Source organism: Meles meles, chromosome 21 (genome assembly GCF_922984935.1).
Source record: "Meles meles chromosome 21, mMelMel3.1 paternal haplotype, whole genome shotgun sequence".
In the NCBI taxonomy this organism is placed as follows: domain Eukaryota; kingdom Metazoa; phylum Chordata; class Mammalia; order Carnivora; family Mustelidae; genus Meles; species Meles meles.
In genome coordinates this window covers 35,697,251-35,724,023 of record NC_060086.1, presented here as the reverse complement: position 1 = coordinate 35,724,023, position 26,773 = coordinate 35,697,251, and the positions used below count along the sequence as shown (strand labels likewise).

Sequence of the window (26,773 nt, the reverse complement as noted above, 5' to 3'; positions counted from 1 at the left end):
GTTCTGTGCTCCGCGATTTCCATGAATTCCAGTGTTTTACGCCCACAGCAACCGTAGGGGGTGGGGGTGGAGGTGTGAAATGCCTTTATCATCCCCATTATACAGGTGAGCAAACCGAGGCCACAGATGAGAAGGCACGGGCCCAGTGGCATTCAGCTCAAGAGAACTGGAATCAGGATTTGAGCACCACCTCCGACTTCAGAACACCGGCTGTAAAGCCGCGGGTCATCTGCCCTCACGCATCTCACGCAGCCGCACCCTAGGGAGTCTGGAGGGCTTCGCGACAGACCCGAAGAGTTTTTAGTTTTCTGACAATTTTATTGTCTAAAAACGTTACATTTGACCTACAAAGTCATTGAAAAGGACCCTGAGGGTTTTTAAAACATGATGTGATGCTGTGACTTATAATAAACACGTTTGGTTTTCTTCCCGGTTATTGACACAGAGCAGAGCTCCTAAACCCCTGGCAACGTCCAGTGAGTGAGTTAGGTCTTTTGTTATGTTAAAGACACGACTTTAGGGCCTAGGCTTAGGACACTGGCTGGTTGCCAGGGAACCAACCCTGCGATTGGAGGGTTGGAATTTTCAGTCCCCCGCCCCCACCAGGGGGTTGAGCCAATCACCAACGGCCAATGATTTAATCAATCGTGCTGGTGTAATGAAGCCTCCGCGAAATCCAAAAGGACAGCTTGGACAGCTTCCGATTTGGTGAACTGTGGGAGTTTGGGAAGAGTCGTGCCCAGTGCGGGCATGCGAGCCCTGCACCCTCTCCCCGTGACCTTGCCCTAAGTATCTCTTCCACCGGGCTGTTCCGGAATTCTCTCCTTTTACAGCAAAAACAGTCATCCGGTAAGTGGAAAGTTTTTCTGAGTTCTGTGGGGTCGCTCTAGCAAATTAATCGAATCCAAAGGGAGAGAAGGGCATGGAAAACTGCTCTGTAGCCAGTCGGTCAGAAAACAATCTAGACTTTGACAGGCGTCTGCAGTCCACGGAGGGGAGTGTGTGTTACTGGAACCCCCAAAGTGTAGCCGGGCAGTCAGGACAGGTGACAACCCGGAATTGCAACGGACACATGAAGTCACAGGCGGGGGCCAGGGGGTCCAGTCCTGTAAAACTGAGCCCCTTATCTGTGGATTCAAACGCTATCTCCAGTGAAGAGCATCAGAATCAAGGAACCCGGCTAAACTGTAGGACACCAGGCGGGCGCCCCCGCGCTGTTTGCTAGTTTGGAGAAACCCCACACTGGAAACTGGGTTCAGAACCCCTTTGGGCACATGCCAAGGCTCCCCGCCTGAGCAAGTGCCTGGCCTAAGACCCCCAGAGGATCATACTATGTACCCACGTTGAGAAAGGAAGCTACGGGGGGTGTGTGCACAGGTGTACCAGCACTCTTTACGCACATTACACTCTCATCACATCGGAGGTATAACCAAACTTAGAAAGAAAAAAAAAAAGATTTTTGTTTTCAGAGCAGTTTTAGGCATATGGAGAAATGTTATCAGGAGGCTTAGAGAATTCCAGAATATTCCTTCTCTACCACTCCCCCCCCCACCCTGGCAATTCCCCCCATTACTAACATCTGGCGTTGGGGGGGGTCATTTGTTACAATGGGTGAACCATAACAGTGAATCGTTATTATTAACTAAAGTCCACAGGGTGAGTTAGAGTTCCTTCTTGCTGGTGCAGGTTCTGGGAGACGGGATACATGCACAGTGGCAAGTGCTCACCATCACACCTGACACGCGAGAGCTGCCCTGCCCTAAAAATCCCGGGCTCTCCGCCCACTCCTCCCTCCCTAACCCAACCGCTGGCAGCCACTGAGCTTTCTGCTGGGTCTCTACTTTGACAAAACTTATTTTTAAAAGCTTTTAAAAACGCAGCTAATTAAATCTTTTGGCACGTACTGAGCTTTTCCACATTCGAAATTCGAAATGACAACATTTCTAACTCTCGCCTTGTTGTTTCGGTCCTCCTCGCCACCTTCAGTCAGGGGGACCGAAATAAAAACTTTACATTTAAAATCTATCAAACTCCCCAAACTAAATAAATGTAAAGGAGATGTAAATAGAAATAGACTTTCAAATGCCGATTCTGGTTAGGTTTGCAGCATTCACACTTTCTGAGTTCCGAAAATGGAAAACTGGGCTCAGACTTCTGGAACATGCCGTGTTCAGGAAAGGAGAAGGCCGTGGATTCCACGGGCCTGAACCGGCTTCCCATGGGATGGTGCGGAGAGGTGAGCTGTCCCAGAGGAGGGCCAGCGGGGAGGACAGTCGTGGTGAAGGATGGATGTGAGCCGCAGAGTAATGGCTGGGGTACCAAGGAAAAGCCTGCTATTCTGTTTTAGATCGAGCTCGGCGTGCACAGTGGCACAGAGCAAAAACGGGGTGGCAGGGCTAACTGAAAACCATATCAAGACTGGTGCTAGCTTGGGCCATAGGGAGCCAGAGAAGGTGCATGAGTAGCAGAGTGACCCATCTGAAAGGACCGTGAGGCAGGTAACAGAGGAGCCCCCCTGGGGAACCATGAGACAGTCCAATGCTGGCCACTCCCTGGTCTCCGCGCCTTCCAGGGACCGAACTCCCTATGCCTCTTGGGTGTGACCGTGTGACCGATTCTCTGGACGGAGGGTGTGTGATAGGGGTCGTTTCTGGGGGGGGATGTGTTGAAGAAGCATCGTTCAAGTCATGTGCTCCAGCTTTGGAGCGTGTGCTCAGACCATGGCAACATGAAACGGTAGGGCCTCTGTCGTGTGTGTCCCCAAGAACAATGAGCAGGTGTCTGCCCGTGAACCTGTTCGGTAGCGGGAGCCAAGAATGATCTCTGCTGCCTCGAGCCTCTGCAGGCTGGGGGAGGCTTGTTGTGGCCACATAGCCTAGTGGGGCTACCCAGAAACCACTGCAGGCCCAGGAGGACCAGGGTCTGGATGAAGGTCACAGGGCGATGATGTCATGTAGCATCAGCTATCTGTTGCCGCCCCGAACTTGGGGGCTTAACACAGTGAAGTGTTTGTTTAGCTCCTGAGTGTGTTGGCTGGATGGTTCTCCAGGACTCACACACTTGGTGGTCACCTGCAGGTCTGGATAGGGGACTCTGGACTCTCCCGGGTCTCAGGGTCCCTAGTTTGGGATGGGCTTGGCTGGGACCACCCCCAGGTAGCTCGGCCTGGCCCTGTATGTCTTCCCTCCTGCGGGCTAGCCCACGAGGTGTTCTCATAGTGTGGGCAGAGGGGCAAGCAAAGAAGGTGAGAGCAGGCACATACCTGTTTTTTGTTAGCTCACTTTGGCTAACATTTCATGAGCAAAGTAGTCACATGCCTGAGCCAGAGTCTAGGGGTAGAACAGAGGCCTTGCTCACAGCAGGGTGACGTACTGGGACCAGTTAGGGAACTACACCATCCCGTCACACAGAGATGAGGCCACGGGACTTGCTGCCTGATTGGACATGGAGGGAGACATCATGAACGTTTCTAGCAATGACTGCCAGCCTGTACCGCCATCTCTACACACGCCTGCCACTCCGCCCATCTAGATGTGGCCTCTGTTTCCCTGCCCCTGGAACCCAGGCTGTCCTAGGGACTTGCTTTGACCAGTACGATGTGAGAAAGAGACCCTGCACCAGAACCCAGCCTTGTTCAGCTGCCATGGAAAGGCACTCAGGCTAGACCACTGAATTTTTTGTGGAGAGACAGTGGTCACAAGGAGGGAGACTGAGGCACACATGAGAATGAGAATCTTCTACTCTGTTCCACTCTGATGCCACATTAGTGAGCCCAGATAAAACCAGAAGACTCATGAGAAATAATAAACCTTTGTTTTAACCACGGTATATGTGTGTGTGTGTGTGTGTGTGTATACGCATACATATATGTTATTTATGACTTGTTATGCAGCAGGTGCTAACTGATACAGGGAGATGATAAGAAGGAAGCAAGTCTGATGCTTACATTTCGGACCTGAGTTCTTAGGGCAGTGGGGGTACCATTCTCTGAGATAAGAACTCCGGAAGGAGGAAGTGGTTTGAGGAAAGAGTTGTGGATAGAAGTTTGTTAGACCTGAAGGCATGAAGGATGTGGAAAGGGTGACTACAAGTGGGCCAAGGACAGAGTCTTGAGACGTACTCCTCTTCAGAAGTGGTTCTCAAACTTTACTGCATAAAATTACTATCCGGTGAGAGCGTAAAGAAGGGGATTCCCCAGCCCAGCCCCCGAGTTTCTGATTCAAGTCAGGATGGACCTGGAAATCTGCCCTGCAGCCTCACTCCTGCCCTCCGGCTCCCACTCCCACAGATGGAAAATTCCACCCCGGTGAGACAGGAGTTTGGCCGGGGACCTCAGGACAGAGATCTGGAGCAAAGCGGAGAGGAGGTTTACTTGATTTTACTTTCTAGTGCAGAATGTGATGGTTTTTACAGCCTTGTGGGGAGGAGCGAGGAGGGAGGGACTGAGGAGTGGAAGACCTTTCTTCCCTGCCTCGGAGCAGAGAAACTGGCTGAGTGGGAGGGCCCCTGGGTAATCAGAGCTCGCAGGGCTGCTGAAGACAGCTGGAAGCAACGTGCCGGAAGTGTCTTAGAGGACATCAGTAAGGAAGATCAGAAGCGGGCCGGCCTTGGGCCTCTGCTTTGTGGCTGAGGGATGAAAAAGAGCCCGCTGTCTCAAGAGTTTGGTGGAAGCTTCTGGCTGCACGCTCCTGGGTAAGCCACTTAACTCTGAGCCTCACTTTGTTCAGTGAAAGGAGAACAGTTTGCATCCTGCCTCCCAGTGTGTGGTACAGTGGTCAAAAGCCCAGGCCCTACAACAAATTTTTCTGGCCTCCCAGCTGTGCTGCTTACCGGCTCTGAGACCTTGGGCAAGTCCCTTCCCAGTGACCTTGTCTTCCTACCTGCAAACTGCAGGTCACAACAGTCCCGGCCTAACAGGGGACTTTCTCTCTGACCTCTGGGCTTGTTCGTGTGGTTTGTTCCATCTGAAACACCACTCGTCACCCCCGCCACCACCCTTTAAGAACTTCTTCCCTAATACCCCTGTTGTCTAATGTCATAGCTTTTATAAAACTAATTACCTGCTTCGCTATCCACTGTGGCGGTCAGGCTGGGCCCCAGGACGACTGGCATCATGGCAGTTTGGTGGCACCAGCAGCTTGTACGGAGGCACCTGTCACTGTGTGTTATGGGTGACCGGGCAGGCTCACAAGCTCCACGGCCCAGGTTCATCCCTCTGGCTGCCTCACTAGCAGCGGTGTGACCTGAGGAAAGGAGTTCAGACATGTGGACCCTCTGTTTTCTCACCCAAAGGCACAAGTTTGGGAACACCGCTAGAACGGGTTCAGGCAAGAACAGTGCTAAAACCACTAAGGGCAAGGTTGATGAACAGGATACTCACATGACCTCCACGAATCATAGCAGAATCCTTATTCATTACAGACGGAAAAGGGTACCACTTGCTGGAGAGGCAGGGTGGGCGGACGCCGCCTTCCCCAAGGGGCCAAGCCCTCGCCTTACCAACAGCGGGACCCACTGTCATTCTGTGCCTCTCGCTGTGACACCACAGTCGTTCACATTACTCAGGGGCCTTCTGCCAAAACCTTTTAACCGGAATCTAATCATGCCAGGGGGTGGGGGATCAGACAAAACAAGATCCTTGGGTGGGTATCGCATAAGGCGAATGGCCTGGACTGTATCCAAATTCATTCATGTCCTCAAAGACAGAAAATGGCAAGGGGGCAGGAGAGGAGGACTGTTCTGAATTAAGAGCCTGATGAGGAGGGGCACCTGGGTGGCTCAGTGGGTTAAAGCCTCCGCCTTTGACTCAGGTCATGATCACAGGGTCCTGGGATCGAGCCCCGCGTCCGGCTCTCTGCTTAGCAGGGAGCCTGCTTCCTCCAGTCTCTCTGCCTGCCTCTCTGCCTACTTGTGATCTCTGTCAAATAAATAAATAAAATCTTTAAAAAAAGAGAGAGAGAGAGCCCGATGAGGACCAACGGTAGTTGCGACTTTTGACGGGATCCAGGATGGGAGTGGGGGGGGGGGTCTTCTTTGGGACAATTGAGTACATTTGAATATAAAATGCACGTTAGCTAATAATTTTGCATCAGTATCCGATTGCCTGGGTACGAAAGAGCACTGAGGTCACGTAGGATAGTGCCTTTGTTCCACGGAGCTACATGCTACATAATTTACGAAACATCTCCACAGCTCGGCTTTAAAGGAAAAGACCAGCCCCAAGCACCGCGCACAAGGTCCGCGCGTGAGCAAAGCCCTCTTTCCGAGACTTACTTCGCGCGGCTGGAGAGTCAGATTGGGCGCGCGGAGACGGAAATACGTAAGGTGTGTTCCGGTGACCGCGTAGACACCGAAGGCAGCCGAATGGAGGAGGTGCCTCAGGGTGAGCGCGCGGAAGGGGCGTGGGTGGAGGGGCTGAAGGGACAGGAGCCACTCTAACTGTGACCTTGTGCCCGCGCAGGCTGTCCCGGGACCAGCAGCGCCCAGGCGGGCCGAGGGGCCTCATGTCAGGGCTGCCCCAACCAGCGGCTCTGCGCTTCTGGAGCCGCCGCTGCTCCCGACCCAGGTGAGGAAGGGGCAAGACCTGAACCGGAAGTAAAGGGCGCCAGCCCGGAAGAGGTGGGACCCGGAGGCCTCTTAGGAGGGGTGGGCCTAGAGGAGGCGGGCTGTGGAGAAGTCCGGAAGAGTAGAGAGAAGTAGTGGGATGGGGCGGAGCCTGAAGGACCGGGGAGTGACCTGCCAGTCTAAGGGAGGGCGTGTCTCAAGGTAAGCGGGTCTAGGGGCGGGAGGCAAGGGGTGGGGCCAGAGGTTTGAGTGACAGCAGTAGTCAGTGGTCGGGTGGAAGGCAGCGTCCTAGGGAATAGGGTGTAGACTTTGAACTGGGGGTTGCTCTGGCTTATTCTTGGGCAGAATTGTCTCCCCCACTTTTTTAAAAGATTTTATTTGACAGAGAGACAGAGATCACAAGTAGGCAGAGAGGCAGGCAGACAGAGGGGGGAGGGAAGCAGGCTCCCCGCCGAGCAGAGAGCCCGACGTGCGGCTCCATCCCAGGACCCTGAGATCATGACCTGAGCCAAAGGCAGAGGCTTTAACCCACTGAGCCACCCAGGCGCCCGGAATTGTTTTCCTTTTGAGAAGGAGCGTTTCTCCTGTTCATTTAACAGAAATACATCCTCACCTGCTAGGCACAGTGCTCTGTGCTGGGATACAGCTATGAATGAGAGAGAAGAGGTCGCTGCCCCAGTGGACGTTAGTTTAATAGGGGAGACCCACCCCCCCATAAACCAGTGAGCAAGCATGAAATCATCGCAGCGATAAGTATGACGAAGGACCAATCGGAGGATGGGACAGCCTCTGGGGATTTACCAAAAGGATCTTAAAAAGCAGGAGGCTGGGACACCTGGGTGGCTCAGTGGGTTAAAGCCTCTGCCTTGCGCTCAGGTCATGATCCCAGGGTCCTGGGATCGAGCCCCGCATCGGGCTCTCTGCTCCGCAGGGAGCCTGCTTCCTCCTCTCTCTCTGCCTGCCTCTCTGCCTACTTGTGATCTCTGTCTGTCGAATTAAAAAAAAAGCAGGAGGCTGGGAGAATTGTGAAGGAGTTCCAAGAGAGACTCGGGTTTGATTCCTGGTTCCCGCAAACAGTATGACCTTGAGCAAGACTCCTAGAGTCTCTGAACTTCCATTCCCTTATCCAAAACGGGGCTCAGGGCACCTGGCTGGCTCAGCCCATAGTGCATGTGACTCTTGATGTCAGGGTCATGAGTTCAAGCCCCACATGGGGCTTGGAACCAACTTCTTGGGTTGGGTTTTTTTTTTTTTTTTAAGGTTTATTTATTCATTTGAGAGAGAGCGTGCTCACAAACAGGAGAGGGGGAGAGGGAGAGGAAGAGAATCCCAAGCAGACTCCCCGCTGAATGCAGACCCAGACCTGGGACTTGATTCTAGGACCCTGGGATCATTTTCTGAGCTGAGCAGAAACCAAGAGTCTGACGCCCCTCATAACCTACTTTTTAAATAAGGGACAGGGGCTCCTGGGTGGCTTAGTTGTAAAGCAGCTGCCTTCGGCTCGGGGTCCTTCTAACTCAGGGTCCTGGGATCGAGCCCCACGTCAGGCTCCCTGCTTGGCAGGAAGCCTGCTTCTCCCTCTGCCACTCCCCCTGCTTGTGTGCTCGCTCTGTCTCTCTCTCTCTCTGTCAAATAAATAAAATCTTTAAAAAAAGGGGGGGGCAGGTAGAATAGTCACTTCGTGGTGGTATTATAAGGAATTGAAGTAAGGTGAAACGTTGGATGCACAGCAAGTGTATGATCTGTGCTAGTTATCTGTGACTGGTCCTCATAAATCCCTGCTGTTTGTAAGGGATTCTCAACCTTGGCACTATGGACATTTAGATCTGGATAATTCTTTGGGGTGGGGTGCTGTGCTGAGCATTCTTAGGCTTTTTTTAAGGAATTATATGAGAGAGAGAACACGAGCAGGGGGCGGGGGCAGAGGGACAGGAAGACAATCTCCAGCAGACTCCATGCTGAGCAGAGCACGAAGCCCAACACAGGGCTCAATCTCATGACCAGAGCCGAAACCAAGAGTTGAACCCTTAACCTACTTTGCCACCCAGGCGCCCGGCATTGTTAGACATTTAGCAGCATCTGTGGCCTCTACTCACTCCATAACAGCAGCACCCCTTCCTTGTGACAATCAAAAGTGTCCCCAGGTGGATTTTGCCCCCAGGTTGGGAGCCAGGACTGTGTGTGAAGCTCTTCTGAAGCTGGGAATATGGCTGTGAACACATCAGACAGTCTGTATCCTCGTGGAGCTTATGTTTTCGTAAGAGACAGACAAGTAAACCAATAAATAAGAAAATTTCAGAGATGATAAAAACTTTATTTTCTTTGTATTATTGTTATTGTCATTGACTAGGTCATATTTCATACACAGCCCCGTGAAATGGCCCCAAGGATTTAGCTCCTGCTGGGCCACTGAAGAAGTGACACTTGAAACTTAGTTCAGGGACTAAATCACCTGATTTGCTTTCTTTGCAGCCATAGAAGAAATCAAAGAAAAAATGAAGACCGTGAAACACAAAATCTTGGTATTATCTGGGAAAGGTGGCGTTGGAAAAAGCACATTCAGTGCCCACCTTGCCCATGGCCTAGCAGAGGATGAAAACACACAGGTGAGACCTTGGGGAAAACTGGGAGAGGCTCCTGTCTGAGGATGTGTGATGATTTCTGGAGAACTGATTGCTTAGACTAAATTGAATTGGTCTCTTGGGAGTCTAGATCCTTGCAGAAAGGAGGAGGAAACGCGTGGCCGCTATGCAGTGAGATGAAATGTTTCGTTAGCTTCTCTAGCTGTGACAGTGGATAGCAGGTGTGATTTCATTTGGCATCGCTGATCATTTTGTTAAGTTCAGAGTTCTTCCTCTCAGTCCCTTTCTGCCTCTTTCTAAGCCAGAGGTCTGTAAACTATAGCCACTGGGCAAATTCAGCCCCTCTCTTGCCTTTTTACGGTCTATGAGCTAAGAATGATTTTTACGTCTATAAACAGTTGCTTTTGAATTGTTTTATAGTGTCCTTGATTTTGCCCACAGAGTCTAAAATACAGGTGATCCTTGAACAACATGGGTTTGAACCACATGGTTCCATTTATATGTGGATTTTTTTTATAGTACTGTAAATGTGTTTTCCTTATGATTTCTCTAAATAACATTTTTTCTCAAGGTTACTGTAGTATAAGTGTACAGTGTATAATACCCATGCACAAATATGTGCTGATCGACTGTTAAACCCGTAAGACTTTCCGGTCAACAGTAGGCTATTAGTAGTTAAATTTTGGTAGAATCAGTAATTATACACGGATTTTCAGCGGCATAGGGGTTGCCCCTAACCTCTGCCTTGTTCAAAGGTCAGTGTGTTTTCTGTTTGACTCTTGAGAAAGAAAACATTTGCCAGCCCCTGAACTGGGCCACTCACTGGTACCCCAGCCCACACATGAGCACGAAAACTCCAGTTGCCCAGTAAAAGTCCAGCTGCTCTCTGGATTTTAGCTTTAATGAAAGGTATGGTATGATGAGGAAGAAATAACTTTTCACCAGAAAGCTTGATTGGAAATCACAGTACCTGCGATTTTAAAAATACATTGAGTTATTCGTGGGACTCAGAATAATTTTTCAGACTTCAGAAAAGCGATCCCAGTATTCATGTTGATTATCACTTGATATACCTAATAAAACCATGGATACTGTGGTTTCTAATTCTTCTTTAAACACAGAACATAGGCCATCTTTGTTTTCTTCCAAAATAAAATTTTGTTCAAAGTTCCGGTGGAAAAAATGCTTCCACGTCAGAACTGCTAGAGCAGCGTGCATGTCTCTTAGAATCCAGCTCTCCAGCGGGTGGATCCCCGAAACAAGCGCCCTGGCTGGGCTTGAGTGCGGCGCTGTGCGTGGCCTGGGTTAGAGAGCCTGGGCTCTCCAGATGGAGATGGCCACCTGCCCTGTTGCGTCCCAGGACACTGTTCAGGGCCTGCAGAGGAGTTAGGAAAACAGTTGTGTTTTTTTTCATGTTGAAAGCTGTTTCTTCCCATTTCAGTTCTTCCCATGGTCATCATGCCTTCTTCACACACCGACTTATTCCTGAGCGTTCGTTTTCTTTTCATGCATTTTGAACATTGAGTTATTTTTATATACGATGACTGACGTTGAGATTTCTTTTCTAACTGATAAACGGCCTTTCACTGTTGTTTGATTTAAAAAAAAAAAAAGTGCTAAAGGGACTGTAAAGGTACATTTAGCCTAGTGTTGAAATTTCACAACTGCCACACATTGCCCGTTATATTTTAAAACTCTGAAAGCTGGATCAGTGTTGTATACCTATAGTAAATAAACCACTGTACGTAAGTAGGAAATAACACCATAAGATCTTGACATGAGGCTTGATATTTCTTCACAAAAAAGCCAGCTACAGCGCACAGAGGATCTAACCCACCGTTCTGAACTGTGCTCAGGACACACAGGCCACTGAGACCCTACGCCAGTATCCGAGGACTCTAGGAATACGGTTTTCAAATCGCTGGATTAAGAAATTAAAATTTGCTTCAGGGCTGGGCACACCTCTTGTGTGAAGAGCCAGATGGTGAATAATTTAGGTTTTGTTGGCCCTACGGTTTCTATGGCAACTGTTCAGTCCTGCCATCAAACAGGAAAGCAGCCAGAGGCAGTCTGTAAACAAACTTGGCTGTGTTCTAACGCAATTTTACTGTCCCTGATGTTTGAATTTCACATCATTTTTACATCATGAAATAGACTTTTTAAAATTTCCAACCCCCGCCCCCAGCCTTCTAAAAAATATAATAACCATTCTTACCTTGTGGGCTGAACAAAAACAGGTTCCAGGCTGGGTTTGGCCCCCAGGTTGTAGTCCACCGGCCCCTGGTTTGGTTGGGAGCACCAGAAATGCTGGTGCCGGCTGGGGTAGTTCATCTCTGGAGCAAGACTGAAACCTTGGGCAAGGCCCAGCCTTCTCTGGAGGGAAGAGGCTGGACTTGGTGACCTGTCATGCTCCGCGTTCCTCTCACTCACCCAGGCTCTGAATCCTCCCTTATTCCTCATTTCTGTTCTGAGCATTTTAGAATGCTGGCCTGCCAGTGGCTGAGGGGGCCTTCTCTGAAATCTGGCATCCGCCCTCCAAGATGTGCTCTAGGGATCTGGGACAAGGGAAGGAAACCTGGGAGGGCCCCCTGGGCTTAGAGAAGGCAGCCCCTGGCCTATGGTGGGAACGGATGGAAAGTGTTTGTGGCGGGCAGTCTGGTGGGGCTTCTTCAGTGAAGTGGGGCCGAGGAAGAGGCTGAGCCAGACTGGGGAGGCTTTGAAGGACTTGCTAAGGTATCTGGAAAGCAGAGAGGCAGGATTGGAGCATTGCTTGAGGAGTCTCGCAATGACCGTCAGCCGAGTGTGTGATTGGGTGTCATTAGAGGGGACAGGAAGCCAGGTGGGAGATGGTGTTCATGTCTCCGGGAGCAGCCATGAGGGCCCAGATGAGGGCAGTGGGTGTAACAAGTGCCAGGGGACAAATGAGGCCCGAGTCTGATGTCTTCTGCGCAGTAAGTGTTCAGTAAATGTCTGTGATAGCAGTCGTAGTCCCTTTACCCACTAACCGGAACGCGGGGGAGCAGGGTGATTATTTCTGCTTTGGTGCCGGGCTTGTGCCCCCCCCCCACCAACTACCGTGCTGAGCAGGTGCAAGCCCGCTGACTGATCTGCTCTGTTAACAGTCTCCTGACATTTGAGCGTCAAATGCATATTGGCCAGTTGGTTTGCCAAAACGGATTATTTCTCTGAGACAGTATCCATACCATCCAGTGTGTTCTTTGCTTTTAGAAGCTGTCAGGCATATTTTATTTTGTGTGTGCATTAATTTTTCTTTAATTTAAAATCAACTAATTAACATAGCGTATTACTAGTTTCAGGGTAGAATTTAGTGAGTCATCAATTGCCTCCAACACCCAGTGCTTGTTACATGCAATGTCTTCCTTAATCCCCATCGCCCAGGTACATGCCCCCACCCGACTGTCCGCCAGAAACCTTCACTTTGTTTCCCACGAGTCTCCCTCTCTGATTTCATCTTAACTCATTTTTCCTTCCCTTCCCCTATACTCCTCTTTTTTCTTAAGCAGCCCTCTGAAGATGGGCTTTAACCAGGCCAGAAGCAAGTAACCCCTTGGAAATAGAGAGCTGTTTATGTAAAATTGTGCTTCTGTATAATTCTGTTGTGATGTAGTTGCCTGGACTTGGCAAGTGAAGGAAAACTTACTGTCCAGGGTGGAAATCAGGCTAGAGAAGCTGGATTTGTTTTATGTGGTGGTGGCTTACCAAAAAAAAAAAAAAAAGTCCACACCGAGAAAAGTGTATTTCCTCCAAGATTCCCACTCGTGACTGGGAATGGCCCTGTCTCTAGAGGGTGTGGGACAGTGACAGACAGTAGACTCTGAGTCTGGCTGATCACTCTCAGTTAGCACACATTTCTTCCTTGTCTAAATTCAGGAGGGAAACTCCTGGTCCCTTTCTTGTCTGCTGTCCTGTGGAAGCTTATCCCTGCCTCTGAGCAGGCCTCTTCTGCTCAAGGCAGGCAAGTGTCCAGCGGCTCGCTAGCAAAGGGCATGAGCCAGCGGGGAGCAGAATTGGGAACCGCCTCCCGGGTTCACAGGCGGGCCGGGCATGTGTGAGTTGTGGTGAGAGGAGCAGGACACCTGAACTGGGAGACACCACAGACTCATATCCTGTTCTCCATGGCAGGGGCACCAGCTCCCACCAGTGACCAGGAGGTCGTCCTGCCTTGCGAGCTATAGCATGCCTTGCAGGTAACAGGTCTGCTCTGGGGGCTTCCGGACTGAAGTGTTTGAGGCCCGTCTCTAGGGCTGGTAGACCTTGGAGCTGGAAGGGGCCTGATGGTCTCCTGAGCCTTTGTTTGACAGAAGCCATTTGTATGAGTGACACAGCCTTGGAGTGCCAAGAGTCACCTCCCAGGACCTCTTCTTAAGGGGGAGTTTGGGTGTGCTGGGTATGGGAAGGCTGTGGATCCTGACACTATCCTGTTCCACCAGTCTCCTGGGAGAGAGGAGTGGCAAAGTCTGCTTGTCTCATCAGGGTTCTAGCACCTTCCCCAGAGACCCTGGTAGGATTTCCTCAGGCACATTTCTCTGCTCGGGTTCTCTGGCCTGAGCAGAAAGGGAGTCCAGTTGGGTGGATATTAAGGTAGGGACAGGTTCAACAGGAAGTCTGAAAGGGACAGGACACAGGGCCCCTCAGGGGTCTGAATAGCAGGGCCATTCACAGCCTTTTTGGCTACCGCCAGGGGCGTGAGTGCCCATGATTTGTTTCCTCCCTCCTTGAGTCATTTCACTCAAGACTCACCCCCTTGGGGAGTTTAGTTCCTTGAAACATTAAATTGTTCCCGAAAGAAAGGGCACAGAGACAGAGCGGCTAGAAACCGAAAGGACTATGAAGTCTGTTAGGGTCATAGTAATGGTGTAGTTTCCTGAATCGTGAGCCTCTGAGATAGAATATCTGTGCATCATTAACACACACCGGCCTTGCCGTGCGGCATCTTTCTGGTGCTTTCTTCAGCTGGTCCAGCAGAGGGCGGGGGAGGCAAGCAGCTGGTCTCAGGATGACCGGTCTTCGTGATCACGGGTGTGAGGAAGCAGGAGGTAGGGGTTTGCAGGGGGCAGGGAAGCGGGAAGCAAGAAGCCAATTCGGGGCAAGTTACAAAGTTACCCAGACGTGCTGCACTTTGGATGCTTGGTATCTGACCTTTCAAGATGAATATTAACTCTGCTCTTCAAATGGCTCCTGAAGACTGTCTCAGATCTTCTCATTTATCACCACCAAGAAAGCAGGGTGTTTGGGCTGGAAGGAGTGATTGGAGGTTGCAGAGATCACCAGCAAAGAGCTTTTCTAGACTTCCTTCTTATTAGATCACCAGCAAAGAGCTTTTCTAGACTTCCTTCTTATTTTAGAAGTTGAGGCTAAGCCATCATGAACCTTCGGGATCACAGCACAGTGGGGCTCGGTCAGAGCTTGGTGGGAGTTTCTACTTGGGCCCTCCTCTCTAGTCCTCCTGGACTAATGGAAGGAGCCCTGGTGGGGGAGTCGCCAGACCTCGGGCTAGCTCCTGGCTCTGCTGCTTGCTTACTGAACCAGTCCCTGGGCCTCTCCAACCTCCATTCCCTCTTCTGGAAAGCCGGGATCACGATACCCGCCCCTCAGGCCCGTGGTGAAGGCCAAGTGGATGGTGGCTGGGCCCGAATCTTTAGGGGAACCTGACACCGGCTCCAGAAGATCACCCCAGAGTTAGGCTAGACATGGGGGATGAGACTCTACTCGGCCCTCATCTGACTCCATTTCTTTCCATCTTCTCCCCTTCCTCATTTCCTCCTTCCTCCTTTCCCACTGGTGCACATCGGGAAGATGGGACGTTCAGTCGCATCACTGTTCCGGTCTCTTCTTTCCCCAGGTCGCTCTTCTGGACATTGACATATGTGGGCCGTCAATTCCCAAGATAATGGGCTTGGAAGGAGAACAGGTAATAAGTCTAGGAGGAACCGCCGGAAAGTATTCTCACGGCACGCCGTGGCCCCGGACTGTAATCCCACACAGGGGCCGGCAGAGCCGTGCGTTTTTACACCGCCGTGCTGAACCCAGGTGCACATTCAGCAGTCCGTCTTTCTGCCTCAGCGGCCCCTGTGAACTTGGAGGACCGGGACTATGGGTCAAGTGCGCCTGCACCATTTGAGAACCCTCAGTTTCAGTGCCTTCTCGGAGGGGAAGGGAAACAGCAAGTAAAATGTGGAAGTAGGGCACAGAGACGTCGGCGGTGTCTGGGAAAGCTAGACCAGTCCTTGCCAGGTGTCTGTACTCTGGAAACGAGGGAATGTTTTTGCCCTTGTTGTCACCCCTGGGGAACTGAGACTGAGTGGCAGAGTGACATGGGGTGGGGACAGGGCTGCAGCACCACAATAGTCCACGCAGGTGCTGGCCACCCCCTCCTGTCCTGCGTGGCAAGAAGCTGTTCTGCAAAGGGGCCCCCTCAAAGGCAGTGCACTGAAATGGGGCTGGGGGGCTAGGATGTTCCCAGGGTGTCAGACGGGTTCATTCTTGATGTGATTGCCGGGCCCTGCTGGGTTGGGGTACAGTGGTGAACGAGGCAAATGAAGCCAGGGAGAGGGCAGTTGATAGATAGTTGAAAATGAAGGCTGGGTAAGGGGATGGGGCGAGTGAGGGTGCAGTCAAGGGCACCCTGCTGTGGAGAGTGGGCGGAGAGCCTTCTGGGCCACGAGAGCAAGTACAGGATGGCTGAAGCAGGTGTGTCCTCCACACAGTGACTAGTGGCAGAGGGACAGAGGGAGGGGACAGGAGCCAGAAGCAGACAGGCTGGGCCTGTGGACTCTGCTCGGGGCTTGGGATATGCTGCTCAGGGTGCTGGGAAGGGCGCAAGGCCGTCGGGGGTGGAGGCCGAGCTGCAGGGCGCACATCTGCCCGCGCACCCGTCGGTAGCAGGCCCCGTGGTGCGCACCCACTGCACGGCTGCGCTTGCGCCGTCCACAAGGCTTCTGTCAGCACTGACCGTTCGCACCGTGCGAGAGAGCGGAAGTTCTGCCGTTTTGTTCTCCTGCACTACGGCTCGTTTCATTTATCCGTCTTTCAGGCCAGCCCCTGGGGAGAACGAGTTTCCATAGGCATGAAGGGTGGCTGTTAAGAGCTGGGTGAACTAGGTGCCAGGGACTGAGCACACCGCTGGGGTGATGAGCACGGACTCAGCGTGCAGGCGTTGCATCACCGTGACGTCCCTCCGAGACGGAGGCAGCGTTGCACGTTAACTGTACTGGAATTTGCAAAGTACATAAAAATCGGGAAGACCTTCAAGCCGGGCACCCGAGACAACGTGTTCTAGGGTTGCATTTCGTGAGGCGTGCAGAGGAGGCACATCTGTGGGCGCGGAGCGGAGATGGGGGTCACCTGGGATGGGGGCGGCGGGGGGGGGGGACATGGAAGGATCGGGCGTGACTGTCACGGGGCATAGGGTAGCTTCCTGGAGTGATGAAAATGTTCTCCAGCCGACTGGTGGTGGGCGCCCAGCTCTGGCAATAGCCCGAAAGCCACGGGTGTGTACGCTTTGAACGGGAGACTGGTGTAGTATGTGAATTAGGCCTCTGTAGGGCTGTTGAGAAAAGCAAAGAAAACGGGTTCTGTTTTGGCTCCCTGGTTGCTGTATGGCCCACGTGCTAAAACCGATGTGTACTTGGCATTTGAGTCAGTTCTCGTCTCAGGATGAGGAGGCAGTATGGGGCGGGATGCCGGCTCTTACCGAGCACCTACTGGAAGGACAGCATCTGAATCTCGGGGGGCCCCGTGAGCTTCCTGTTGGCCCCCTCCCCCCGGGAGGTGCAGCAGACCGGTGCAGACGCTCCGGCCATGGGCGGGGCAGGGTCTGAGCCCCCTGGTTCACTGAAGCCAACCCTTTCACTCCCGGATGTGCACCGAGGCGGCCTGGCCCCGTTGGCTCAGCAACCCCCCCCCCCCCCCGGTTCCTGTCCCACTTACAACACACGTTACACCCCAAATTCTGTGTGAGCTCGGCCAAGCTTGCTTCCCTGCCTGGACTCATCTAAGCATTTCAGAAAAACCCAGCCCGGGGCGTGGGGGTGGGGGGGTGGTAGGAAACACAGCTTCTGCTACCCACTGCCTCACCCCAGCTGCTGACTGTCTGGTCAGAATTGAGTGGTGGCATTTAAAACGATGAACTGTGTTTTATAAAATCGTCTTCCTAGCGCATAAATCTGAGTGTGTCAGAACTCTGTCCACGGTACCTCATTTCTTACCAGCGAACATCGGTGTTCGTGTCCCTGCAGGTTCACCAGAGTGGCTCGGGCTGGTCTCCAGTGGTGAGTTTTCACATCTTTGGCTTATTTGCCAGGCAGTGTGTTCAGAGCGGACACGGTTTGGGCTAGCAGCACGGTCCTCCGCCCAGCTGTTTATCTGGCAGCAAGTATTGAGTGGGCCACTCTTCTAGACTCAGGGAACACAGGTAAGATCAGGGATTGGCAAAGCGTTTCTATAGAGGGTCAGACAGTATGTATTTTCACTGTTATGGGCTACACGCCGTTCCATTATAGTGGGAAAGTCATCGTATGGGAACGAATGAGTGGCTGTATTCCAATAGAACTTTACAGGAAACGCAAAGGTAGGCCAGGCTTGGCACCAGGCTTGGCCACAGTTTGCCACCCTAGGCCAGGGCAGCCGAGGACATGCTTGGGCCGCGCTTCCCGCACTGCCGCACGTGGCCCCGGGGCACTCCGTGCAGGTCCCCCAGGATGGTAGCCCTTCTTCCCCCACAATGATTTGCGAAATCAAAACATGAATAGACCCAGAGATCCCAGGGTCATTTTGTTCTCAAAATGGCTTTTTCAGCCTGAGCTCGGATAAACGACAAGGAAGTGCCCCGTGCTGTGGTTTTAAGTGTTCTGTGCTTCATCCTCTCCAGTTCGTGGAAGACAACCTGGGTGTGATGTCGGTTGGTTTCCTGCTCAGCAGTCCTGACGACGCCGTCATCTGGAGGGGACCAAAGAAAAATGGTTTGCCCCTCTGCTTTCTCTCTGTGAGCTTGGTCTTCCGAGAGCAGAACTGCTTTAGGTCTCCTTTGCACCGTCTGCTGTCACGGTGGCAACAGTCTTCTCCCGGGCTTTCCGGAGCATCGCGATGAAGCATCCGGTTGCCTCCGCACTAGCTGGAGAGAGCTAATAGAAATAGCAAGGGAGCTAGCAGACGTTGTTTTATCATTTGTAACATCTATGGCGAGTCTTTCCGTCTTTGAAGGCTAGGTAACCCTCGGGCTGTTTTACTGTGGTTTCACAGTATTTTGCGTGCAGGAAGCGTGTGAGGTAACTAGCAGGGAGGTTGGGCAGGAGGCTTAAGGGAAGCAGGCAGGAGTGGCCCTCACCGGGCAGGGTTGCTGGGCCTTGGCACCGTTGCCGTTAGGGGCCAGGCAGTCCTTGGTTAGGGGAGGGCAGGACTGCGCTCCAGGCTGCAGAATGCTGGCCGCACCCCTGCCTCTACCGTCTGGATGCCAGTGCCCCCTGTCCCCGCCTCCAGTCGTGACAGTGACACGTCTCCGTCATCGCAGCCACCGCTGACAGACAGCAGAGGCCGGGGCCCGTGAGAATCCCAAAGTGCCTGAGGGGCAGCAGGTACGGAGAGGAGAGAGCAGAGGCCTCAGCGGCTCCGTGGCACACTCTCTGCAGGCATGATCAAGCAGTTCCTCCGTGACGTGGACTGGGGAGAGGTGGACTACCTCATCGTGGACACCCCGCCCGGCACGTCGGACGAACACCTGTCGGCCGTGCAGTACCTGTCGGCGGCGCGCCTCGACGGGGCCGTGATCATCACCACCCCTCAGGTGAGCAGGCGCCTGCGGGCCGCTGGCGCCAGCCTTGGCCGTGTTGGAGGTTTGTCTCTGGCACGGCCTCGGGACCCGTTTCCCAGAGCAGCTCCCCAGAATGTGGCGCTCCAGCAGCCCTCAGTGTGGACCTCCAGAAACTGGGTTAGAAGCTGTATCTGGGGCCCAGGCATTTGCTGTTCACAAATAAGCGTTCCACAGTTCTTTCTGTCCCCAGGTGAAAGCCACAGTGGCTCACAGTGGCCTTTCCTATTTTCCCTCACAAAACCGGCGAGACCCCTGGTGCCGTTAGAATCCGGCTTGTCCCTCGAGGTCATGTCACCCTGACTGTGCTCACACAGCAGTCCCCGCAGCCTGCGTGCTGCTTCCGTGCGCCTTGCCCGGCTTCCCGTAGAGCCGGTCTGGGGTATAGACCGATTTCTGGAGAAGCCGCTGTGGTCCCGGCCCCTTCTCCAGCAATGCCCGCCCGTTACCTGGAGGCCGTGCTGCACCCAGACTGAGGAGAGCACAGGGGTGTCCTCTGGCGTGAATCCAGCAGTGAACGAACGTGGTCAGGTCTGAGGAGGCTTTACTGTCGTTGCCAAGAAAGTAATAGATTATTCCGTTCAGTTGGACCTTCTTTTCATGATGCTCTTCTCCACTCCTAAGAAAAAAAGGCAAGGGAGGCTTTAGTCTATCCGTGGATCAGTCCGTCCCACCCTGAGGCCTCACCAGACCTTCAGACCACCAGCGTGCCAGGCACCAGGGGAGGAACGGGCCGGCCCCCCGACGGCCCCCTGTGCCTCCCTGTGCGGCTCACAGAGGAAGGTGGGTGCTGGACACAAGGCACACACTGCGCTCCAACAACCTGTGACAGACACCAGGGGCCACGTGAAGGTGCCCGGATCAGCGAGTGCTGGCACAGGATGTGTGTGTGACCGCACTCTGGTGCCCTGTGGAGAGGGTTTTGGGGTCACATGGAAGGGCAGGGCACCACTTAAGTGGCGAGAGGTGGGGAGCACCTGCCCCAGCAGGTGGTGGTGAAGATGGACTTAACAGTGGTTTTGAACTTAATTATTGAGCATTTGGGCCACGTTCTAGACCAGCAGTGTGGTCACGGGTGGGTCCCAGTCAGGTTGCCTGGAAGGAAGACAGTCTATCTGGAACGGAGCACTGTGATGTGGGACGTCGCTAATGGGGAGGTTTATGGGTGTGGGGCCAAGGGGCACACGGGAACTCTTCCTGCTCGCTTTCGCTGTGAACGTAGAACCACTCTAAAGTCATCTGTTGAGAAACAACGACAATGCAGTTGGTACAAAGACGGCCTCCCCAGAACCCCATTTATGGTGAAACCGAGCATGACGTCCCCCTTGGGGTCAGGAGGGAAACAAACTGAGCAGTTGCTGGCCCTTCTCCAGGAAGACGTGGGAAGATGCTCGGCACTTGTGTCCTCTTTGTGTGGAACTTCTCTGGAGAGTGTGACTTAACAGTAGGGTCACCTGCCTTCTCAGAGTCCTTCATGGCTGCAGGCACAGGCAGACGGCTCTCTTTTGGCGGTCCTTTTTGACAAAGCAGGCCCCTTACTTATAGGGCCAGTAAGGAGAGAACTGCAGAGTTGCTGTGACCAGTTGAAACCAGCTTATTTTCTAGCTAAATGCCTTTTTGTCTGTACCTCAGTCTCAGAGGGACTGAGAACCAAATGTGTGCCGCAGGAGAGGCGGCTCGAAGCCTTGAACCTTTGGGAGCCCGGTAACTTGAAACAGCAAGCTAGGAATCGTGTGTCTGTGACTCCATGACCCGGGGAGGGAGAAGAGAAGATTCCAAGCCAGGAGGCTACACTACTTAGCACTGTAAAAGGAGCTTTTAGAGTTCGGAGGTGAATTTTATCTAAATATGGGAATATTCACTATTCTCTTCTTGTCCATGAAGTTGTTTGTGTTTATAGTAGTCTAAATCAGAGGTTAGCAAACTTTTTCAATAAACAGCCAGAGAGTAAGTATTTTACCCTTTGTGAGGCACAACAGCCTCTGTCCCAAATACTCCCTTGTACCACTGTAGGACAAAAGCAGGCCCTGATGACATATAGAGGAATGGGCATGGCTGTGTCCAGAAGTTTATTTAGAAAAAAAAGTAAGGGCTCCTCTAGCTAAGCACCCAACTCTAGGTTTTGGTTCAGGTCATGAACTCAGGTCCTAAGATCAAGGCCCGGGTCAGGCTCCATGCTCGGTGTGGAGTCTGCTTGAGTTTCTCCCCCTCACGCATCCCGCCACCCCCCCACACACACTCTCTTTCTGCTCTCATAACTAAGTCTGAACAAAAATAAAAACAGACGTCCAGACTGGGCCCACAGGCCATGCTTTCCTATCCCCCAGTCTAGAAAATACTGCACAGTTTGGCTCAGTGTAGTAATTGATGAGGAAATAGAATGTGGGGATATTATAAAAGGTCACTTTTCTGTGCATTAATTGTAAGTTTGCTATCTGACCGTTCACGTTTATCCTCTTAGGTTTGGGGGGAAATAGCCCCTAGGATAGGGCTCAGCCCATGGTTGGGACTAGAGAGATACTTGCCGAATTAGTCTCTGAGGCTTTATGGGGAACCCAGTGCATCTCACCAGGCATCCCTGCAACCACACAAACATTCTTTCTTCCACTTTGACCTTGAAACAGACGGTCTTTTGAACCTTGACAGGAGGTGTCCCTCCAGGATGTCCGGAAAGAGATCAACTTCTGCCACAAGGTGAAGGTGCCCGTCATCGGAGTGGTGGAGAACATGAGCGTCTTCGTCTGCCCCAAGTGCAAGGTAGGGGGTGCGGCCGCCTGGGGCGTGGCCGATGGGTCCCTGCCTCCGTGGAGAAGGGAAGCCTGGAAGGGAGTCTCTGGGATACTGTTTCTGCTTTTCCCCGCCATGTGGGGAAGTGGAATCACAAAAATCTCTATTGCTGATTTAATGAAATTTCTTCTGATGGTTAATGTTTCACATTCAAACAGCCATTTTTTCCCTAAGTTTCTTTGAAATGTCCATTTTTAATGATTCTGAAACAAAATCCTTGTTCTTCCCCTTTTGACTTGCCTCACAGAAAGAATCTCAGATATTCCCCCCAACAACGGGGGGTGCGGAGGCCATGTGCCAGGATCTGAAGATCCCGCTCCTCGGGAAAGTGCCTCTGGACCCACACATAGGTGGGTGAGTCCGTTGCCAGACGGGGCCTTCAACCCCGTTCAGCCACCACGGGCACGGTTCTGGGCAGGGGAGCAGCAGACAAGGACCCCATGCTCAGGAGCTCCCCTGCAGCCCAGAGAAACCATAAACTGTGTGGGCATGTTGCCCCGGGAGCGAGCAGCCCTCAGTGTGAAGGGCATGGCGGGGTGGGGCCTGGAAGGTGGGTGCAGGTGGCTCAGGGACGTGCTGGGAAGTCCCAGGGTAGGATTTCACCAAGGAGAAGGGACAGGAGGTGGAATAACAGGCGAGTATGCTGTCATCCCGTCTCAGACAGGAATTGGTTTCTAAGGTAAAAGTCATGAACAGAGCCTCGAAAACCCCTTAGGAAGACATCCTACCTCCCAGGAGGTCCAGCCCGGTGCAGACGGACCTGTCTGTCTCGGCAGTAGAGGAGGGCCTTGGCCTGCGTACAGCGGCCCCGTTGCATGAAAAATGCTCCCTTTTTAGTACCAGAGTCCCCAGGTCCTCTCCGGATACTGCATGGGCAGCAGCAAGGCTGTGGGAGGGGGCGGTAGACTCCGTCCCCATTCTGTATTCACTCTCGGGTGTCAGCTGCTGGGTGGCCGGGTTGGGAGGGCCACCCCCACTCCTTAAAGGACACTTTCCTCCAAATTGTTGTTTCCCTGAGGTAGAGTTAAAACTTGCTTAAGGTAGCCAAGCTTGTGCCATGCAGAAGTGGTGAGGCAGTAGGGTTAGCTGCGGGGCCTGGCCACAGGGAAGCCGGGCCTTCACGGGGTAGGAAGTGGGAAACCGAGACTGAGCAAGGGTACGGGGCTGAGTGCCGAGAGAGAGGCCTCTGAGCGGCCCTGCCAGGGAGCGGGAGATAGGAGGTTAGCACCTGTCGCGGGCCTGGGCCTCCGCAGGGAGGAGGCACAGTGAGCGGGAAGATGACAGGATTTTTGATGGGTGGGGAGAAGGCCGGGAGTTGTTCGAGCCATCTAGAAGATGGGGACCTCCCTCAGAAAGTGACCACAGGACGCAATGTTGAGAGGAGCGCTAGGTTCCCCCTCGCATGCTGGGTCTCGAGGCAGGGGAGGCCTGGTGTTTGCCAGCAGTCTCGGGCATGTGGTGGGATGTGTCCATCCAGGGGGGATCGCCAGGGGCCTGTAGAGAGGCAAGGCCTAGAGCGTGGTGTGGGGGTGCGGCTGGCAGGGGCCGTGCGGGGACGAGCAGCTGCCGGAGCACCCACCGGAGCACCCTGGCTCCCAGCAGATCCCGAGAGCCTGCCTCACGTGCTCCCCAGCCTGAAACTCTGCCCTGCTCCGTGCTTTCCCGCATGAGACATGGACACTCCCGCTGCTGCTTAGCAAGGGTACAAACCCCCGGCAGATGAATCTGTGCTGACCAGACGTGGTGCTGAGTTTGCCCACGTTTTCCCTGCAGTGGAAAAAGGCGTGCGAGCAGGCATCTCCTGCTCAGGGGCCGCTCGAGGCAGGAGGACGCACAGGAGGGGTGTGACGGGGCGGCCAGGGGCATCCAGACACACTCTATGCCACCAGCCTCTGGATGTGCTACTGCCTGTGTCCGGGTCCCTAGGACAGGAGTGGCGGGCAAGAGATTGGGGGACGCCTGGCAGGGAATGGAAGGAGAGAGGAAGCGGGGCTGGTGGAGGGGGAGGAGGGTGTGCCCTCCTGCCTGGTTCTAGCTTCGGTCAGGTTTTTCTTTTTAGGGCCATTTTTCACAAAAAAGCCAAGGTTTGAGCACTTCACAGTAGATGATAGCAAAGCTGCGGGCCCCGAGTGCAGCTGCGCTCAGTCCCGAGCCCAGCGAATGAGGAGCCTTCTAGCGGGCAGGCCTCTGGGACAAGTCACGAGGCCTCGAGCCTCACTTCTGGCTGAAATCATGAGGCTTCCCCAGACCTAGTCCAGCATATTCCCAGGGTAGCCTGGGCTCTGCCTCTGCCGCCCCCTCCTCGTTTGTTCCTTCCCTCCCTTGGTTTTGCTCTTCGAGGGGACAGCTGGCCTTGCCAGGACCCTCCAGAGGTTGGGGAGCAGCTAGGGGGAGCAGAACCACTGACCTGCTTCTGTCATAGTGCTGAACCGGGGGCCGGGAGTTCTGCTGAGGCTCAGGGGCACGCAGAGCAGAGGAGAACAGCACCAGGCTAGGCAGTCTCGTTCCGCGCGTGTCTTCGTGTCCCATTCATCTCGTGTGAGTCCTCTGGTTTGCTCTTCACCACAGGTCAGAGGGGCTCAAGGTCTCCACGTCACAGGCCCAAAAGAGCCCCTACTTCACCTTGCCGCTATTTTCTTTACGAACTTTTTTTATTTCTCTAAGGTAAGAGTTGCGACAACGGACAGTCTTTCCTGATGGGCGCCCCAGCTTCCGCAGCCGCTCTCGCCTACAGAAGTATCATTCAAAGTGCGTGCGCCCGTGAGTCCCTTGGGTCCAGAGGGCTGCCCGGCGGGGTGTGAAGGCCCCACTCAGAGCCATTTATGGGTCATCAGGCTCACCGCTACTCAGCCTCGGCTGGAGACAGTAGTGCTCGTTGGGGCTGGAATGACCCCTCAGCCCAGGAAGCTGGGCATCTTTGAGAAAGCCGTTGAGGGGAAAGAAAAGAAAGAGAAAAAGAAAGCGGGGGGGGTGGGGGGGGAGGAGAGAAGGAAGGAAAAAAACCCACCACATGCAGGCCTGAGCGTGCTGGGGAATGGCCAGCGGCGGCCTGCATTTTAAGGCCACTGGGGTGGAGCAGGTCATTAAAGCTGTCAGCTGGTGGGCTGTGACAAGTTCCTTTTGCCCAGGAAAACGGTGTCCGGGATGGATACCAGCAGACGGGGCATCTTGATCTGTGGAATGCGCCGATGTAAGGTCTCCAGCTGTGCACCGAGGCCCATGGACCTCAGCGCATTGGCAGAAACAGGGCTTTGTGGGGAGTGGAGCCGTTGGGGGTGCAGCCCTCACCTGCGGAGGCAGGGCTGCGGGAGAGACGGGCACAGCCTCACTGCTTCTGTGTTGTCTCCTGGTCTAGGGATCCAGGAGTTCTGTGGTCACCATCAGCCCAAAGACGAGCACCTCATTGGTTCCTGAGACACGAGCTGCACGCGGAGTGCAGTCTGAGCAGCCCGGGGACAGAGCCGGGGTCTTGGGCAGAAAAGGACCAGACTCTGGTAGGGCGTGAAGTCATTTTTGCAGACACTTTAATCGTATTATTTGTATACTTTCCAACATACATATAAAGGCATTCTTTACAAACACGCTGTCTTAAGAATAAAAATGTCTCCTCAAACCTCTCCCCAAGGCCTGCTTCCGGAAAACGGACAGCTGGTTGGTCAGGGAATTCTCTGCTAGAAGCTTGCGAAAGGACAGAACCTCTTGCTTAAGCCACTGCGGCCTCAGGAGAGACGCCTAAAAAAGAACCATCTCAAAATCCAGTCATGGTTTCAAATAACATGGTCCAAATGCCACTGCTTTACATTGAGGGGGAAATGCAACCAGCCCTGAAGAGCCCTTCAGTCACCCATGTAGACAGAATGAGGGGCCAGGCCCGTGCCCCATGCGCTAAGATGTGTTCACTGTCCAGTAATTTCTGCTGTCCTACGAGACCGTTCACAGGGTTGGTTTTTTGTTTTTTTTTTTTTTCATTACATAAGAGAGACCGACGTAAACTCTAGAATTCTCCTTGCTGTGAGGAGATGCACAAGAACTGACACCAAGGGGGCGAAGAGATAATTGCCTTTTTCCAGCTCCCTCTGGCCGATGGGCAAATCCCTTTGTTCTCTCCCTCTCCCCTCATTGCCATCCCCCTGCCTCTGACCTGCACCCGTGATGGAGTTTGAGTGTGTTCCATGTGAGGAAGGGGAGAGGGGCCGGGAAGCCGGGGGAAGGCCCAGTGGCCAGACCCCTCCGGCTAGCTCCCTCCCCACTGTGCGTCCTAGCCGCCCCGCACAGCTGAGCCCCAGCCCCCACCTCCATCCTGCCTCTTACCTAATGCTTGTGAATCTCCAGCCCCTCAAGGCCAGGCTTCTGGAAGTCACCTGGGCTGGCCTGCAAGAGAAAAGTCAACTGGGGCTTTGTCCTCACACGTGAGGGGCCTGACTGCTGATACAAGGCCCAGAGCAAACCCACAATGTAACCGAAAGCCCACGGGGCTCACTGCTCAGTGTGTTGGCATAAAGTAGCATTGTTCAAATTTTAAGATGGCTCAAACCATCCAGCTGAAAAGATCTCACACGTCTGGAAATATATGCTAGGTTAAAAAGAATTGCGTGTGTGTAGTACTTAATTCTGTAGTTTTTAGATCACTCAAAACTAACAGTGGCCGTCATGAAAGGACTCGTACTGTGGGATCCCACTTACACAAGGGCCCTGCTGGAGTCAGATTCATAGAGCAAAGTAGATGGTGGGAGGCTGGGGAGGGGAGGAATTACTGTGTCACGGGGAGGCTCTGGAGAGGGACAGTGCTGAAGGAGGCATGACCGCACGAACGTACTCAACACCACTGACCTGCACAATTCAAAACGGTCCAAGTGGTCAATGTAATGTTGTGCCGATTTTAATACACACACACACCACTGACCCCGGCAGCCTAGCCGATAGGGAACAGGTTCCAACTACATTTGCCCGTAGGCCACCCGCGCTCAAAGGGTGTGGAGTGCAGGGGTCCAGGAGGAAGACTAAAGCAGCTCAC

At 53.2% G+C, this 26,773-nt stretch overlaps 2 protein-coding genes and 1 long non-coding RNA gene across 4 annotated transcripts in view; 1 reads left to right on the top strand and 2 right to left on the bottom strand.

Moving 5' to 3' along the window:
- Positions 1-4,503: 4,503 nt before the first annotated feature.
- Positions 4,504-6,381, bottom strand: LOC123933684. Its single transcript, XR_006816652.1, has 3 exons — positions 6,274-6,381; positions 5,061-5,243; positions 4,504-4,626 (listed from the first exon to the last, which is right to left on the bottom strand). It is a non-coding gene; the product is annotated as an uncharacterized LOC123933684 (long non-coding RNA).
- NUBP1 (NUBP iron-sulfur cluster assembly factor 1, cytosolic) lies at positions 6,249-26,702 on the top strand. Of its 2 annotated transcripts, XR_006816651.1 has the most exons (12): positions 6,249-6,382; positions 6,461-6,565; positions 9,037-9,170; positions 15,010-15,078; positions 17,405-17,437; positions 18,037-18,127; positions 18,794-18,948; positions 21,619-21,729; positions 22,007-22,109; positions 24,424-24,507; positions 25,115-25,253; positions 25,385-26,702. XR_006816651.1 is itself a non-coding variant. In XM_045993106.1 (11 exons), exons 1-11 carry the CDS (start codon positions 6,364-6,366, stop codon positions 25,171-25,173), a joined length of 963 nt encoding a protein of 320 aa, XP_045849062.1. In that variant the 5' UTR covers positions 6,249-6,363; the 3' UTR covers positions 25,174-25,372. The 2 variants fall into 2 exon arrangements, 1 of the variants encoding a protein (XP_045849062.1); XM_045993106.1 differs by lacking the exon at positions 25,385-26,702 and having other exon boundaries at positions 25,115-25,372.
- Positions 25,267-26,773, bottom strand: part of TVP23A (trans-golgi network vesicle protein 23 homolog A) — a 31,508-nt gene continuing 30,001 nt past the window's right edge. The window contains exons 7-8 of the mRNA XM_045993109.1: positions 26,071-26,130; positions 25,267-25,491 (exon numbers count right to left, since the gene is read on the bottom strand). Of these exons, the coding sequence (XP_045849065.1) occupies positions 26,071-26,130 (60 nt within the window). The 3' untranslated portion in view covers positions 25,267-25,491. The remainder of the gene's footprint in view (positions 25,492-26,070; positions 26,131-26,773) is intronic.